Here is an 18,617-nt window from a genome sequence, read left to right as displayed (position 1 = left end):
AGAGAGAGAGAGAGAGAGAGAGAGAGAGAGAGAGAGAGAGTCAGACTAATTTCAATCTTAGTCCACTCCTTCCGAGTTCTGAGTCGAGGTTATATCTGCTTTTCAAGTTTTGTGTGCTTTTGAACAGCATCCAAAGATCTACCTGTGAATGCACACATCTAAATATACTTATTAGGAAAGAATGTGCAGGTCATGACCAGGGAAAGACAACTGTTCTTTAAGTGAAATAATTCATTTGACAGCAATTCAATCTTTTCTTTGATTAATAAATGACCTGCTGTGTCCAAAGCAAACTCTTTGACACTAAGTCACCTTCTAGCTGTCAGATAAATTGAGGTCAAGCTCAACAGACTAATAAATAGCTGTGATTCAATCAAAGTCTTTATCCTTCAGGGAAAAGGTCAGAATTTTATTATTTTATAGTACAACAGTCAGTGAAGATTCACATAAGTTTCTTTTGAATAATACAGTTATGGTGATTAAATCCTGCAAGGATCCGAGTACAAATCTATACCTTATACTTTGTTCATTATGTTGTTCCTTATGCTATCGTATGTAACAAACAAAAATAATTTATATAGCCCACTATCACAACTCACATCTCAAGGGGCTTTACAATTCTTTTCATATGTTGTGAATGAAAAATGAGCACTTGCAATGAAAGAAAAGTTATTTTCCCCATTTTAGTGACATTACGACAGTTAAAATATATAAAATATATGGCAAATACTTTCTAAACCCGTTTCCAGCGGGGACTCTAAATTGAACTGTCTTTTGAACCAGCGGTCTCTTGAGATCTTCTAGTGTAAAAAAAGGAAACTGATACTGTGTCTCACAAGGCTAACACAGATCATTCAGCAAAATTAATTAATCATTCACTGATACCAATTTAGTCTGTCTGGCTTCAAAAGCCGTTAAATTCTGTAACTGTCTTTGTTTTCATTGCTGTTGGTTTTGATTTTATAATACCTACTGTCAGTGCTGGGGAGGCTACTGAGAAAGCATAGCTTTGCAAGCTACCACTGACTTCACACTGGAAGGTGTTACCTACCCTACCCTGGAGAGAAACCTAGTTTGGTTAAACTACAGCTATTTAGACAAAGTAGTTCAAACTATGTTGTAAAAAAAGAATGAACAAATTGACAATGTGCATATGAGACAAAATTCTAATAAAATAAACAAAAAATCCACATTACAGAAAAAAATGCAGCCCAGTTGATCTTCTTACCTGAGACCTAATCTGTCCTAAATAAAACAGTCCTATGGGCTTTTCACAAGGACAACACTGCAAGGAAGGCTATATTTTTGATGTAAACAAATCTGAATTTTGTCTTATATGATTAAAAAAAGTACATAAATAAAAACATCACTTGCACCTTCTTAGTCCATTTGACCAACTTGAGCACTGGTCTAAAAAAAAGTCTGTCTTGTCCGTTTTGTAACAGCTGTAAGATTGTAACAGTCTTACCAACTAAAACAGTCTTCAACTTGCAGTATTTCAGACAGTGTGAACAGCTTGAATACTGGTCTAAAGTAATGGTCCTCTGTGTACTAGTCAAAGCAGAATCTCTTCTTTAAACTACACATGAGCAGCCTTTCAAAGTTCTTATCCAACAGGACATTCTGTGTGACACTGAACATGTCCTTACCAATGATGCTCACATACATAAAATAAAAAGAAAGAACATGACTCCTTTTCCCTTATGGCTCAAAATTGTTTATAGTCTGAATGGTTAACTACACAAACAATGGGAAAAGTATTTTAACTACCCAAATAACTATGCAAATATGAACATAGTTGAACTACCAGCAAGCTACTGCAAAATGTAGTTAACCTGCTAGTTTGATTACATGTCGATCACTGCTCCCCAACAATACCTACTGTAGAGTCCAGCTTAAATTTCACAAGCAGCTGTTTGTCCACTGAAGGTTTCCCCACTTTGTTATTCACCATGCAAAAGCCTGTAAGCAAAACAGACAGGAAATATGCAAGAGAGGGTTGATTGATGAGTGTAATTGTGAGACATTCAAGAGTAGTGCTGTGGAATATTGATTTTCAGTCTTAGGTTTGAATTCATCACCTGACTCATAAGAGCATTTCACCAACATCTTGAGGTGAGGATCTCAGACTGAGCAGAGGCACTGGCAATGGTGAGAGAGAGAAAAGAGAAGTTGGGTAAATAGAAAGCTATTCACAATGCCAAAATAAATATAGGATGCTTTTGTATGTAGCTCTATTGGAATCATAGCTATCAACCTATCCAGTTATACTTATGATGTGGTTTTCATTTGGCTCTTGACTCACAGTTGACCAACAAAATGGACATTCGACCACTTCTGTTTTACCTCTGGGTAGTTAAACTGGCATAAAACCCCAAAACCAATTAATCAAAATGTTATATATCACAATGCTTTATGTTCAATTTTTTCAAAAAAATTCAATTTAATATTTTTTTTTACAAACATTGCAAAGGACTGACTGAGTCTGAATGTTGGTGCTGGGCATGTGCTCCCAGCAGACAAATTACATCCACTAGTGAGATATGGCTTCAGGCTGTGAGAGGTAATGAGTGAATATAAATGTGTCATTGGTGATATTGTGAATATTTTATTTTCAAAGTTATAAAACTGTTATTATTTAATTGGAGAATTTTCCTCACGTACACAATAATATAAGTAATAGTGAATAACATTAGTTGTGAACATCATCATCATCTTGTTAGCCAGTAAAATAATTTATTATAGCATCGAGATCAGAGAAACACCTGGCGGGATCCCCTATAACGCCCCTCTGGGCAGGTCATATATAGTTGTGGGTTTGGCAGGGATTGTGTGCGTTCGGTGTGTGTTCTGTTGCTCGGCTGGAAGAAGGAGTGAAGCCATAAACCAAAGCAGATGTCCCAGTAGCTGTGTTGAGATTGCCAGCCACCCCACTGTCAGCGAGAGCACACCAAAACAAGACCGCTGATGGAGCCAGCGAGGCCCGCCAGGAAGGAAGAGCAGCATTGGAGCACCAGCACTACAGCTTCAACCAGACCACAGCATGGGGCCAGGAGCCAGCCATCCAGGAGTGGTGAAGCTGCCGCACTACAGCAGGGAAAGCTGCTAGAGATGTACCTCATCCAAGTGCCCATGGCAGTGCGAGTGAATGGTTGGTTGACTGAGGAGAAAGCCGACTGGGTTGTCCTCGCCCTGGAGGGCAGGGCTCCACAGACCTTCACTGACGTGACTAGTCACCCATAGAGAGGGCACTGGAGCAGAGGTTTGGTTGATGTGTCTACACCAATGAAGTCTGGCACTAAGCTGGCTAGTTGACAATGTGGGGAAGGAGAGAACCTGGGCGCCTATGCAGAAGACATCTGCCTCTGTGCTCACCGTGGGTATCCAACTGCCGACAGCTCGATGCTGTTCATCCTTCATGCCTTTGTTTGGGGATTGCAGCCACTATGGCTCTGAGAGCACCTGCACCTCTGCACACCACCCACCCTGATGGTGGCCCTGACCCTAACACCTAACCCTGAAACATCAAGTGCAGCAGGTGGACCCAGAAGGAACCAACAAGGAGGAGGAGGCAGGCTGCCAGGTCGCCGCTACAGCAGTGAGCATGATGAGGAAACCGAAGAACAACTGTGCAATGCTGAGAGAAGTGCTCCTGCTCTGGGGAGCTGGGCCACATCACTTGGCACCTCCATCATGGAGCCCAGCACCCCTAGACATGTGGCCTGTCACAGCTAAGGGTCAGCCATCTGGGCTGGACACATGGCTTGTACCTGGACTGTGAGCTGAATGGCACCAAAGGTGGACTGGGGTCCATCTCCCTGGTGCACCCAGGGACACTGCCAGGGACAGAAGGGCCACAACCCCACAAGTGGAGGGCCAGCAACCATTGCACCACCTCAGTCAAAGGTGAGAGTGCAAAGATGTGGGAAGGTAGGACGCTCAAAGTGACTGTTGCTGGCTGCACCATTGATTATCAATTTGGACTGGCCAGCATTCAAGATCCATACATCATCGGTCTTGACCTGCTGGTGGAGTGAGGGGCCATGATAATAAATAATAATAATAAAACTTTATTTATATAGCACTTTACAACTCCAAGGAGCACAGAGTGCTGCACAATAGAACACGTGTAGCAAATAGAAAACATCACTGAAACAATACAACCTAAACAGAATAAAACACAAATTTACAAAACAGGAGCAATAAAAAACTTCCATATCAAGATACAAATAGCAGAAGTTCTAACGGTAAAAATTCCAGAGTCTAGGGCCATACACAGCAAAAGAGCGGTCGCCCCATTTTTTATATCGAGATCATGCGACAACCATGGACAGGTGCTCTGAAGAGCGCACAGCTCTGTGTGGAGCACAGATAGATAGCAGATCTGACAGGTACGGCGGAGCGAGGCCATTCATAGCCTTAAAAACAAATAGCAGCATCTTAAAATCAACTCTAAACTGTACTGGCAACCAGTGTAGTGAGAGAAGAACGGGGGTGATGTGGGCATACCTGGGAGTGTTTGACAGCAGCCGAGCCGCAGCGTATTGGACCAGTTGAAGCTTCTGAAGAAGAGACTGGGAAATTCCAACATAGAGGGCATTGCAGTAGTCAAGTCGCGAGGTGATAAATAGCTTTTTCTAAATCTGCACACGACAAGAAGGGCTTCACCTTCGTTAAAAGTCTCAGATGAAAAAAGCTGGTTTTAACCACGTCCCTGATCTTCTTATCAAAATTGAGACCGCTATCAAATATCACTCCAAGGTTTTTTGATGATGGATGATAGATGTGCCTGGGGCTGCTCCCTGTCGGCATTCAGATGCTCTGGCTCTCCACACTGCTGGTAGAGAAGGGCTGTGCCTAACCGTGACACTGAAGTGGCCAGCCACAGAGTCATCTACACCACCAGGGCCAGCCAGAGGCTTGTCCATGCCTATACCATTTTCCAGGGCAGTGTGCACTGAGACCAGATGAGCCAGCAAGGGCTCATATGAGAGGAGCTACAGAAGGAGGAAGCGCCAGTGTGGTTGGTGCCCCATGGACCAAGACACTGGACCTGTTACCGAGCAGCAGGACCAGGTGGGGGCACTGATGTAGTGCCTCACCAGATGCGGGTCCAAGATGCTCGTAGTCCATGAGTGAACTTTATCCCTAGTGTACAGCCCTGAATGGAAGAAGTGCTTGTCCCCACAGTCAGTGAGCCAAAGGAGCTGACCCTGTACTGTGCTGAAAAGACTACTGGACAGAAAGACTGAATAAACAAAGCTGAATTGTGCTTCACAGGGACTGACTCGCACCATACTGGCCCTTGGCTTCACCTGAGGGGGGAGAGCTAGACAGTGGAAGCCAGCCGAGAGCTCCAGACCCCTGTCCTCCAGCTGCCCAGGAGTCACCAGAGTGGCCTCAGCACCAGCGCAGGCTCCCCCAATTCTTAAGGGGCCTTGTTATGACTCTGGTTAGTGAGGACAGTTAACCAGCCAGGAGGGGGTTGTGTAGCATTGGGGGTAGAAAGACACTTGGAATGCCCATAATGCCCCTCTGGTCAGGCTGTATATAGTTGTGGGTTGGCAAGATTGCTGTGTGTGTGTTCTGCTGCTTTGCGGTTGCACCTGTGTGTGGCAATAAAATGAGAAAATGACAGGCTCTGGTCTCCAGCCTTTCTTGACCCAGCCAATGTTACAGTATAAATATATACAGTAAATAGCTGTGTGCCAGATGAACACTGACTACTTGTGGGTAAGCATGAATATGGTCCAGTCCAATGTGCCAAAAATGTTGTGAACAGAAGAGCCATCTGTGTTCCTGTTGGTCAGCATCGGGTCACCACATTGTGGAAGATGAAAGAAATTATATAAAACTATACGAGATAAAATGATCGATTGTCATATCTGACATTGTTTGTCACTTCCGATGCCCTAGGACCGCCTGGTCAGGCTGTTATAGGGTTTAAATTGTGTAGTCTGAACCGGGTATTAGGATGGTTTATTCTCCAAAGCAGAGGGGTGGCCATAGGTTGTTCAGGATCTGGGAGCATTCTTTGGAACCTCTAGTCCAGTGGGTATTGGAAGCCCCCTCCATAGCACTGCAATCTCAGAAGGCAGTAGACAGTATAGGTCAGTGACAATCAATGAGGCATGGTGACAGTAACACAAGCCTTCTGACAACAGTGCAACTGCTTTTGTTCTCAGGTATTGCAACACCTTTTTCCAAAACTGACTAATGAACACCAAAGCAAACATTGTCTCATAGCCACTTCTTTCTCCAAGGAAGACAGGTGGTTGATGACCCAGAAAATAGTGAGGGGGGCCATGGAGGAACACAAACGGAAGATGTGAGAGCGGTCAGATACCAGAGTTGACTGCTCCAAATCATGGATTCTCTGACACCAGGAAGTCATTTTTGACATCCCTCATCTATCTACTGGACTGGGGACAATTTTGAGGTTATTAGTGGAAGATTACACAACCAAGACTTGAACTCGGGGTCTGTGCGGCACAAAATCTTCTGGAGAAGACCTTGCAGTCAGAAGATGTGTTTGATGATGGGTTGATTGGCTATATTATCAGGAGGAAGCTTAGGGTGTCATCTTCCAGCCAGGCTAACAGAGGCAATGTGGAATGGTGATGGTGACAGAGGCAGAGACATTTGTCTCCATGGGATACCTTCAGCATAGCTGCTGTTGGAAAATGTGGAATGGACAATAGGATGATAGGTAAGTGTTGAGGAGTGGGTACATTGGAGGACATGAACTAAATATCAACTCAGCTTGATAGCATAGTCTAGGAAAATGTATACTTTGTGTTGCTTCTAGAGTTATCAGACTGGTGGGATACACATAAGTCCTCAGATTCCTGGATACTGTAAAATTAAGGAAAGGACAGCCCTGCTGGCTCACCCATGCTTTGTTTACTTTGGGCACTGATAAAGTATTGTACCTACATGCAGTTGGTTTGTCAAGTGCTGCTTCAGTTTATCAGTAAATGGTTCATCACCTCAATAATGGCAAGTCATTTATTGACTGGATTATTTAAGCGCTATCACTGCAGAAGTTGTTGGAGTGGACAACATCAATGTGTCAACTTAATGAGGTGTTGAGACCTCTGAAAGAGTTATACTAAATGTTATGCTACCGTCACAAAGAGGGCTTGGTAAATATCAGAAGCAGTGCTAAGTTCCCAGGATGGTAAACTGTTTATTTCCTAACAGTATAATTATGAGTTAACAACAAGCTTATCATGAATGGCATGTAACTGTGGTTGAAATCAATCCAATCTATTAAAACAACAATCATTACAATGTTTGTATATCATTTACATATAGAGAATGTGAAGTGGTCGTCATGCTCTGTTGAATTTTGAGTAATTGTGCCATTTTGGGTGCTCACGCTCATTGTCCATCATAGATATATAACTACAAACATCTATATGTTAGTTTTAAAAAAGTACTATTCGATACAGCTACATGCAGTAATGGATGCTTCAGCTACATCCAGACATCCACCCTAGTGTTCAGTTTGAGCACAAACAAGCAGAAATGGATTCATCTGCAGTGTTTTTGTTATCTACTGTCAGCTCCTAGCTAGCGTGAGCTCCTGAACTTAATGCTGAGATCAAGGTGTGGAGTCATTTTTCAGTCTGTCACTCTTGTCATTGGACTCTCTAGGTCCGCTACAAGTTAGCTACAGTCAGCTAAGGTTATCCATTCTGAAGTATCACAGTAAAGTGAGAGCTAAACAATTTAAGCAACTTTTTTAGCCAAAGAAAACCAGAATGTATGCAGGTAAATACAATGCGTATCTGCCAAAATGGCGCCCCCGTCCCAACATCCACCAAAGCATGATGTACCTTCACATTCTCTATATGTATAGCTATTTATATTTGTATTACTTTATCCTGAATATATATTTTCTGTTACTGTTTGAAAGTACGCCAGATTCTCAACATATACCTAGTGAGTCCCAGTTTCATGTGAACAGCTGAAATCACCCCTGCAAGGAAGGCCAGCTCTAAATGAGGTTTTTTTTCTCTTAATGAAGGTCAGGAGAGAGTCACATCTTTCCTTTTGTGATAATTTATCCGTATCTCCTGTTATCTCTGTTTTGCCCCTTTAATCCTAATTGTATTGTATAATTGTGTGCTGTGGACCTTATGGTTGTTGAAGGTTCACCCCATCCTTTCATTTTTACCTGATGCCTTGAACCTTTTTTATTTCTTTTTCCTGCTCTGCAATGTGCTATTCAGTGAGAGACTAACCTATGTTTAGTCATTTGAAATAGCATTTGATTTCATGTTAACTCTCTTACTGAGAACTATAAAGATATGATAGATATGTATATTTTCTGTAATGTATACTCTATGTTGGCAGTACATCTCACATACCACTCATTGATGTTCTGATTGCTTCTTTCTCAGTGTCAGTGAATGGTACTATTTCCATATTGGTGAAAGAAATCCACTCTGAATTTAACATTGCAGGTATAATTATCATCTATTTATAGGCTCTACTTTGTTGTACCATTTCCAAGACAAACACAGTAACATACGTTTAAACTGTGGATAAATGGCTTGACCATGAACACCCAGGATTTTACTGTAACATGTGAAGATGAGAAAGAGACAGAGTGGGGAATATCTTCTGTACACATGGTTTAAAGGAGATTAAGTTCCATACTGTAGCTGTTAAATGGCTCCATTTTCTAGTTTAACTTGTTTTGTACAAGAATCTGAGCAGTGCCATGTGAGGGTTTGGTAACCTGATTGCACCTCTATGATAACTGAGTATGTGAATTGCAAGGAATGTTTGTGTATTCTTTTGTGCAGAGCAAACAGAAAAAAAGAATTTGTGGTGATACAAGTGAACACTGTGTGTGTGTGTGTGTGTGTGTGTGTGTGTGGGGGGGGGGTATTATAGGACTCAATGTCCTTATGGGGACAAAAAGGCCCCAAAACCTAAAACTTTACATTTTTAGATTAACAACTCAGTGTGTAAGGTTGGGCAGTGGTTATATTTCAGGGTTAGGGGAAGTCTCCAAGAAGTGAGTGTCAGTCAGTGTCCCCTGAACTGATGGAAACACAATGGTGTGTGTGTGTGTATGTACTTGTATGGCCAGCAAACTGATTTATTTGTGGATTTATTAAAGCAAACCCATATATAGTACCACCTAATTACTGGCACCCTGTTAGTATAGCTGTCCTTCAACCAGAAGGCACAATTCTTTACACATACGAGTTTGTTGTTGCTTTTACATTTTACTCACCTTGTATCCCGTTTCGTATTCCTCATCTAACTATATATCTATCAATGTACAGTTCTTCTTGTGAGCAATAATTAGAAGCAAGAGTATAACAGAAATACTTTATGCTGACAAGGCCCTGGCTAAATTACAACAATAGCATAAAATGTGTTTGTGGTGTCACAGTACCATTTACTTATTCACATTATTAAAATGTTATACTATAAGATAGTTATATTTAGTTATTCATTTGTTCCTAGTGAGGTTTAACAGATTTCCTGCACACAGTGAAAATGTTTGAAAAGATTCTGATGACACACACACACACAAAGAAAAGAATAAAAGTTAGGAAAGTTGTTGGCCATGTGATTGCCTAGGTTTCTGATATTTTATTTTTACAGACAACCATGACTAAATAGGATGGAAACACAATAAAAGGCATTTAAATGTCAACCCTAGCTTTTAGGAGTTTTGAGGGAGGACGCCACTGTGCAGTAAAGAAAACCACTTACCGCTTCAGCACCATGGACAGTTACGGAAAGGGAGCTTACCTCAGCGCTCTCCACGGGGGCCCAGGCTGGCTAATAGGCTCTGTGCGTGTGTCAGGCCGCTGCCCATTCACTTTTTAAGGCGAGATGGATGGACATGTGTCCTTAGATAATCCTAGTTGTGTGTGTGTGTTCTTGTACTTTCTATATAATGAGGACCAGAAAAGGGTTTTTTTGACACAGAGTGAGGACATTTTGGCCGGTCCTCACTTTCTGAAGCAGCTTTTTGAAGGTTAAGACTTGTCTTTAAGGATCAGGTGAGAATTAGGTTTGGGTTAGGATTCGGCATTTAGCTGTGATGTTTAAGGTTAGGATAGGGTGCTAGGGAACGCATTATGTCAGCGAGTGTCCTCACAAAGATAGCAGCACAAGTGTTCTGTGTGCGCGCGCGTGTGTGGGTGCATACGACAGTGCATGTCTGTGATTATATCCAATGCACTATTAGAAGTCACTGTAATTGTAACAGGTGCCGATAAATGTAGGCCACTGTTAATATTGTAGTGTTATAATGAATCATGAACAGGAACAGTTGGGACTGAACCTTTGTTTTCACTTTAAAGCTTTTCTAAACTAAAATCTGAGAGAGACAAATGCCATGTTCTTATTTTTCACTTTTTCTTTTCTTTTTTATCTTTTAGTTTATGCTTTGCCAAATCGAATCTGTTTACATTTCCAGATGCCTGAAGTTTGGAAATGGGAAGACGTTTGTTCATGGTGACGCGCGCCCAGGTAGAAAACCACAACTTTTTACATACAGCCTGCATTTTAACGGTTTGTATCTCAGACAATACACTGTCAATTATTGTATTTGAGAAAGAAATGATCGCTTCAACCCCTAGCAAATCAAAGCGCATTTCTCAATATGCCGATCAGTTGTCGAGGGAACTTTCCAGCGTGCATTTGTTAGACAATTACTCGGTTTCTGAATAAGAGATGTAGCTGACTTCTCCCTGGTGAACAGCAGGCTCAGCCCCTAAAATAATTTCCGGTTATCTAATTCATTGATCTCAAAATGAAGCCTAAGCTACGGAGGGTACATCAACGCTACATGTGAAATGACATCATGCTGTTCAGTGAGAAATAGCATAACACAATTACAATTTCTAAATGTGCCAAAATATACGGTCCAAACATGCAGGATACTACCTCACTGCAGATGAACACAGTCTGCCCATAGAGAGGAGCTTCGTCTTTTTGCAAGCATCCGACCGGAGCTCGTAGCCCACTGGAAAAACAGAGGCTCGTCCTCAGCTGTGGGCTGCACTGTTCTGTAGACAGGGGCGAGGAGGATCTTTCTCCCAAAAAGGAGATTTTTGTATCGATAATTTCAGGGTTTGTAGAGAAAGATTTGATGGAAATCTTGTTACAAGCTGCAGATCGACGCATGCGTGTGTGAGGAGACAGGGAGTGGAGAGAGAGCGTGAGAGAGACAGACGGTGCTGAAATATGGAAATAGAGCAGTCAGAAAAATAAATTCCATTTGCTCTACTTTGGCCACAACAATTTTGTGCGTTTCTCCTGCAAAAATAGGCCTAGTATTTTTGTCGGCTATAAAATAATATCTTAATTTGAGTTGCCTATGTGTAGGCTATAAATGACATTTCTAATAGCATTTTATTTATCTTATTTGTTTGTCATGCTGTCGTATTAGATACAGTCAATGTGATGTGGAAACAGAAGAAACTAAAATAATCTTTGAAGATGCGTGTGTAAGCTATTTGTGTGACACACACACACACACACACACACACACACACATAAAGATGAGGAAATGATTGCAATAGGATGTGGCGCACATATATTCTAAAGACTGCCTTAAATAAATCAGCTTGGGGTGTAACTAGGCAAACGACTCTTTGGCTTGTGTCTCCAATCATATCATTTTGACGGTGCGGGGGAAAAACCCTTCAGCTGTCTGCCTTTCGTTTAATAATCACAGCTGAAGGAATCATATATCAGGCACGTTAGCCCGAGGGCTATTAGGCAATGGTCCTCACTGAAATTTGCATTTTAAAACGATCAGTCTGTGCCTCCTTAAAACCACGGTGTTAAATGAATGTGAGCTAATGCAACAGTTATACCGTCACAATCACGGTTTTCCAATCGTTTACAGTTGATGTAATATTTTCCTGATGCTTGTAATCAGTCACTATGGCCCATTTGCGCTAAAGGTCCAGTATCAATGCCTATCAAATTGTGTGCGCATGTGTTTATGTCTATGTGCTCGCGCGTCTTTGTTTAGCGGCTCAAGGAATTGTGAGTTTTGCTGGCATCCTAACTGTAGAATGAAATGTTTAGCAAAGAGGGCTGAAATCTGACCTTTCTGACTTTTCTATCTTAATCGCTCCACAGTGTGGTGTGCGGCCTCCCCCAGCACCTAGGAGACACGGGTTCGATCCTTCTGAAGTGTCCTTGAGCAAGACATGGACACCAGGTGCCATGTTGTTGTGCAATCCAACGGAGGAATGGAGCTTTTAAAGAATTAGGGGTTATTCATTATCATTATTAAAATACCTCCCCACTTTTCAAAAGAAAAAGAACTGACACAGATAACTTTGTGAAAGCCTAAACAGGCCTATGTACGTCAGGCTCCCAGACATTTGGAATATAGCTGCGCAGTAAATTGGCTGCACGGTATAGTCACCTCTCTAGACTGAAGTCAGTTTTACCTGGAAAAGAGGTTGAAGGTCTGTGTTTGTTGCGATTCATTACATTAAATGGAGTCGGGAGGGATCCTGACTATTACTCCCTACACACACACACACACACACACACACCCCTCTCTGCTTTATTATATTTACTTCCACTACCGCCCGGTCTTTGTTTATGTTGTAATGTACATATATATTTTGGTGGAGGTATTAGAGCAGCCGGTCTCCGTGCTGATTGGGCGCTCAGGTTGGTAAGTGAACGCCCTGCAGATTATGTCAGATTGCGTGCAGAAACCAAACCAGCCCAGCCTTTGAACTTCACCGCTTCTGCCTCACATTGCCAAGCCAGGTGATGGACGACAAACCTCAGAGAGAGAGAGAGAGAGAGAGAGAGAGAGAGAGTGACAGAAAAATAATACTGAACACTTTTATGACTCCAGACTGACTGCGGAACATTGCATTCACCTTTGTGGATTTTTTTTTTACGTGTGTGCATCTTGCATGTATTTTGTCCTGCATTGCCTACCGCAGGTCTGAAAGAGAGTTGTTACCGGACTTATCCCAACGTACGTGTTTTACGTCAGTGTTTTAGCACGGAAGAAACAAACCGGGCGCTGGATTTTTATTTTTATTTTATTCTACTTTTGGTGTTTTCCAGAACATCCCAGACGTGGCATGACTGGTATCTGGCACCTCGACAGGTGAACAGTTTCCTTTCCTTAACATTAAGAACTTTTCCTCGTCATTAACATCGGGGATAAAAAAGAAAGCACGAGATTTAAAGATGTCCAAGCCTGCTGATCATATCAAGAGACCCATGAACGCGTTCATGGTTTGGTCTCGGGGCCAGAGGAGGAAAATGGCACAGGAGAATCCCAAAATGCACAACTCGGAGATCAGCAAGAGACTGGGCGCCGAGTGGAAGCTGCTCTCCGAGTCTGAGAAGAGACCTTACATTGACGAGGCCAAGAGGCTGCGGGCTCAGCACATGAAGGAGCACCCCGACTACAAGTACAGACCCAGGCGCAAACCCAAAAACCTGCTGAAGAAGGACAGGTACGTTTTCCCTTTGCCTTACCTTGGGGACACCGATCATTTGAAGGGACTTCCCGTGTCGGCCGCGGACTCTCTTTTGGGCTCTTCGGAGAAAGCCAGAGCGTTTCTGCCGCCGACATCCGCTCCCTACTCCTTCCTCGACCCGAGTCAGTTCAGCTCCAGCGCCATCCAGAAGATGACAGAGATGCCCCACACGTTGAGCACCAGCACTTTGCCGTACGCGTCCTCGTTGGGATACCAGAACGGGGCGTTCGGCACCCTTGGGTGCCCCAGTCAGCACACCCACACCCACCCGTCGCCCACAAATCCGGGCTATGTCGTCCCGTGTAACTGCACAGCCTGGTCAGCGTCAAGTTTACAGCCCCCGGTGGCCTACATACTTTTTCCAGGTATGACCAAGACTGGGATAGACCCATATTCATCCGCACACGCCACTGCCATGTAACCCTCAAGACTCTTGTCCTCTTTTTAATTCACTTGAATACTGAAATGCATGTAAATATATTATGGACAACGCGCCGCATTAAATGGCATGAACAGTATTAACTGCCTTGGACTTGTTATGGCAAAGAAAAAAAAAAAAAAAGAAAAACAAACTTTTCCAGAAATCCAACAAGTTTCTGACATGAACCGAGGAGCTGGGATCTGGTGTAATGGACGGTCCCCTGTGAACTGTAAGAAATGTAAATGTTATAACGTTTATGGCAACCAGAAAAGGGAGGCCTTTAACTTTATTTATTGTGTACATTTCAATGCATATATGCCGATTTGTGTTGGTTATTGATAGGCTACTGTTTTTTTATTTTGAAAAATTGGCTCGCACAATTAGCACTCTTATTTCCTGTATAAGCCTAAGTAGTCTACATTTTGGCACTGGTAATTTTATCATGTTCTGGATAGGGTCAAAATCAGGACCAGAGGCTGGATTATATACGGGTTATATTGTTTATATCAATCAAAAACTGGCACATAAACTAGACGTTCTAATTAAGATGACAAGAAAAAAATCATTTAGGTCCAAATGTTTTATTTTGCATTTTACCTGTGGTTCAGTGCCAAACACGCGCCATTTTTTTCTTTTTGTTGGCTTTGTTTTTAAGGATAACTTCTATTTGGTTTCAAGGAGTTATATGTGTATTTTCTATCTAAGATGGTAATTTAAAACCTGTCATGTTATGGAAAGGATAATGTATCTAGAAGGTTGATACCTCCTGCTCTTTGTTCAGTTGCTGAGCAAAGACATTTCGAATAAAGACAATCTGTCTTCAATGATATCAATCTCCTGTATTTGTAGGTTATTGGGTACAAAGATAATGTATTAGGTGTTCAAACCGGCAGAAAAAAGCCTAAATAATACATTTTAAATAGTTACAAAATGTAATAAATAAACAACTACTTAAAATATTATTCAAAGATTAAAATGGAAACAGTATTAATAGAGCGAAAAACTTTTTAGGTAAAACGATTTTGAGATTTTTTTTTCCTGAAGTGTTAGACTGAAACTTGACCCCAAACTAATCAATACTGGTGATCGGCTATAGACTGGAAACCAAGTCTCCTCGCAGCAGAACAACAACAGCAGGCGAATCAGTCCTCTTCTCTCAGCTCGATCCTTCCTCTCGTGTGTGGCTCTGGTTTTGAAGCTGTCAAACTCCTCTGATCGTTTCCACAACAAGCCTTAATTACCTGCACATTTGGCTGCTGCTTCTCGTGCCATGATTTGAAACAGGTTTCAGGCGTGTACAGCGCGGTGAAGCTGTTTTTATGACACTGGGATGAACTGGTTGTGATCTTTTGATGTTTGACAGAGGCCTCCCTGGAGGGATTCCGCCCGTCCGACTTGTCTGACTGCTTAATCACTTCAAGGATGGAGCCTGCTGCTTAATTATAGGCTCAGCTAATGAAACAAAGCGAATGTGATTTCTCCAAGTCTTTTTTTTTTTACTACTAGTGCGGTTGAACTATCTCAGCCAATGTGATTGCTTGTCAAAAAGGAAGGTGCTGCAGCACAGCCCCGCTAAAGTCTTCTCCCCTCCGGCCGTCCACACGTGTTCTAACCTGTCCCAGCGTGAGAAGAGATCTGACTCTCATTAAAACAAAACAACCCCCAAAACAGGCTGAATTAAATAGGAGCATTTAAAGATATCAACATGATTCCAGCCCAGTTTTCTCGTGCACCCTGGTAATGGAGAACAGGATTTGCGCACCGCGGTGTAGCCTCATATTAAACGGGTGTAGTGTTAATTAAAAATTTCATTTCACATCCAAATTGTTTACTTATCTGCCAGGAACATATGCTAAGAGAAGTTGAGATTCACGATTCTGCACTATTGCCCAAGGTGCAATTCAATCCTGGGGAGGGAGGAGGGGGGCAGATTTTTATGACAGACTTAGTCCTTATCTAGAGCTGTAAATTGGAGTGATACTTCATTGAACCGAATGTGAAGTTTTACATCAAACCCCTAAAGCATCTCAGTTCAACTTTGAAATTAGACAATTCTAATTACTTTCAGGAGAAGCTGCAGACATGCATATATTTTTTCATGATGAAAATGAGGCTATTACTCTTATATACAATAAGAATGCTTTTGTTTTAAACCGCTGCTTTTGTATCTTATTCACTTTATTAAACTATAACTAGGCCTATAATTATCCAACTTAGTCATGGAAATTGACCGTGGTCACAACGTCCTGGAATAAATAATTCTAATAATAAACGACATCTGAGAGGTATAATGGGAGGGAAATTATGTTTTGAAATTATAAGGAGGGTTGGTTTTAAATCTCTCTTTAAGTCAGCCCCCCCACCCCCCCACCCCCTTTGACGTTTTTATTGGAGCACAACAGAAAGAATTCAATCTGCCTTATCTCTCCAGGACTCCTTTTCTAACGCGAGATCAGAGAAAAAGGAGAGGATAATTGTTCTTTATTTTATTTAATTTAACGCGACAGCCAGCGCTTTCAGGTCATTTATATGCTCCATTTAGTGATAAAAGTCAAGGAGGAGGGGGACAACGAGGAAAGCAGGCGCTGGTACTTTTCCCCTCCACAATACCTCAAGTCCAAAACATGTAAAACAATTGGTTTGGGGTGGGGTGGGGGGGCGTTTTTAATTAAAAGCCACAGGGTCATTTACATTATTGTCTTTTAATGTTACCCTGAAATCATCTGCAGTAAATGGAGTTTGATAAGTGGCTGTTGAGAATGTGCTTTTGTATTTAGGCGAACTAATTTCCTAAATCAAAAGAAGAAAAAAGTACCCCGGAGGAGTGTGGGAAAAAAGTCCCTGATGATGATGATGATGATGATGATGATGATGATGATGATGATGACAGTGTCATTGCTGTTGCTCCTCCCGATGATGAAATGCCACATACAGGCTTCCTTATCAAAGATGCGTTCATTTTGGCTCATGTCAACGCGAGATTTGACACAATCGCCTATATGGAGAATTTTTTTTTATTATTATTTTTTAGGAAAAGGCGATAAAAACTGATCTCATTTCAGCATATTAAATATTGTCTCCGAAACACTAACAAAAATCATCACTGGTTAAATCCCAGTCTATCTAAAATTGAATCTGGGATACCATTTTGACGGGAGAAAGAGTAAAACCGTACAGTTGTGCTGTTTGAAGACGTGGGTGCTTGAATTTGGGGGTCCCTGAATTCTCATTTGAAAGAAATGAAATTGTGAACGAGATGATAAAGAAAAAAGGGAACAGATGAGCTGAGAGAAAAGGAATCCTACCACGGCTGTTTCATGTGCTGTGCCAGCCGGAAAAGTGATTTACACCAAGACTTTATTGGCCCCGACAGATATAAAGACAGCGCATGTGTGTTTTATTTATCGGACACACACACGCGCGCGCATATGGTCCCATATGTGGTTAATTCTCAGGAGTTCATCGTTTTCAGATATGGAAAGCATCGCCGGGATGCAGACATACGATTACATGCCTCACTTGGAACCCGCGTCCTGCATCCACCAGGTTCATTTCCTGCACCGGACAGCGAGCCACCGAAGCCAAGTCTGGCTTGGCTTTGAACAGTGCTCGCAGTCTTAACTTTTTATTTGCTAATAATCATCTTTTTTTTTGGAATTTGGCAGCTAAGCTTCCCTGCAGCTCCCCAGGCCTGATGCCTGCCGGCCGCAGCAGGATGCTGTGTCAGATTACTCATGCTAATATTCACATTAGCTTTAAAGGTGCCGAGATTAATCTCACGTCTCGCACACTCCTCAAACATTTAAAACATTTAATTTTCTTAAAATTCAAATCAAGTAAATATAGTGCTACATATTAGAATTATTTATTTTGTAATCACGTATCATTTGAGACGAATGTTAAATATAATTTAATCCTCTCCATCCCCGGATGAACAGATAAAGAACAGGCTACTGTAATTCTTATTTTGTTATTTAGTCATATTATTGTAAAAGCCTTTATATTTTGCCACATGCAGTATTTTTAAATTACATTCTCAGTGAAGCCAATAGTTTACACTGGCCACTGACGACCTTCATCTTACTCACAACTTCAGGTTTCAGGTTAAAAAAGAAGCCACATCAAACCCATATCACCTCAGTAGCTCTTAGTAGAAGAATCATAACGAAGTGGTCTGGGCCTTTTTTATCGTATGACCCCTAAAAATGAACTAGTGTCCACATGTGACACCTATCACTCAGTGCAAATGACAATCAACTATGTGCAGTGGCTCTCCAAAGACTGGTTTTATCTTCTCAGGCCCTTTTATGTCAATGTTTTAGAGCTGCAAAGATGTAATATTATCGACTAAGAGCAGGTAAAAGAAAAGGAAAAAAAATCATAAATTTGTGTAGCAGGATTATGTATGTTTTTGTTTCTTGTCCTGTTTAATGTGCCAGATTTCAGGGTCTTAACCTAAAGGCTGGAAACCAGTGTTCCAAACTAACCGCTAAATGTTTCAGATATTTAGGGAATAACAACATTTTCCCAGCAATCTCTCATCATGCAGCCCTACTTTTTACTTGTAGTTTTTTTAATAGAGGATATTTCAGCCCCAGAAGCCGCTGATTCAGGCTACTACACTTGTGATCAGCAGCATATAACTTCCCTGCATCGAACCATGTGGATGACTGAGTTTATTTATTTTG

General features: G+C 41.8%; 1 protein-coding gene and 1 long non-coding RNA gene across 2 annotated transcripts; one reads left to right on the top strand and one right to left on the bottom strand.

Annotated features, from left to right (window-relative positions):
* Positions 1-953: 953 nt before the first annotated feature.
* Positions 954-11,141, bottom strand: LOC109965697 (uncharacterized). The gene is made up of 3 exons (XR_002275682.1): positions 10,924-11,141; positions 2,082-2,142; positions 954-1,962 (listed from the first exon to the last, which is right to left on the bottom strand). It is a non-coding gene; the product is annotated as an uncharacterized LOC109965697 (long non-coding RNA).
* A 1,673-nt stretch (positions 11,142-12,814) lies between these two features.
* Positions 12,815-14,683, top strand: sox14 (SRY-box transcription factor 14). The gene has a single exon (XM_020609930.1). It carries the CDS (start codon positions 13,213-13,215, stop codon positions 13,927-13,929), a length of 717 nt encoding a protein of 238 aa, XP_020465586.1. The 5' UTR covers positions 12,815-13,212; the 3' UTR covers positions 13,930-14,683.
* Positions 14,684-18,617: the final 3,934 nt, after the last annotated feature.

This window comes from Monopterus albus, unplaced genomic scaffold, assembly GCF_001952655.1.
Source record: "Monopterus albus unplaced genomic scaffold, M_albus_1.0 scaffold103.1, whole genome shotgun sequence".
NCBI lineage: Eukaryota > Metazoa > Chordata > Actinopteri > Synbranchiformes > Synbranchidae > Monopterus > Monopterus albus.
This window is presented reverse-complemented; position numbering and strand designations above follow the sequence as displayed.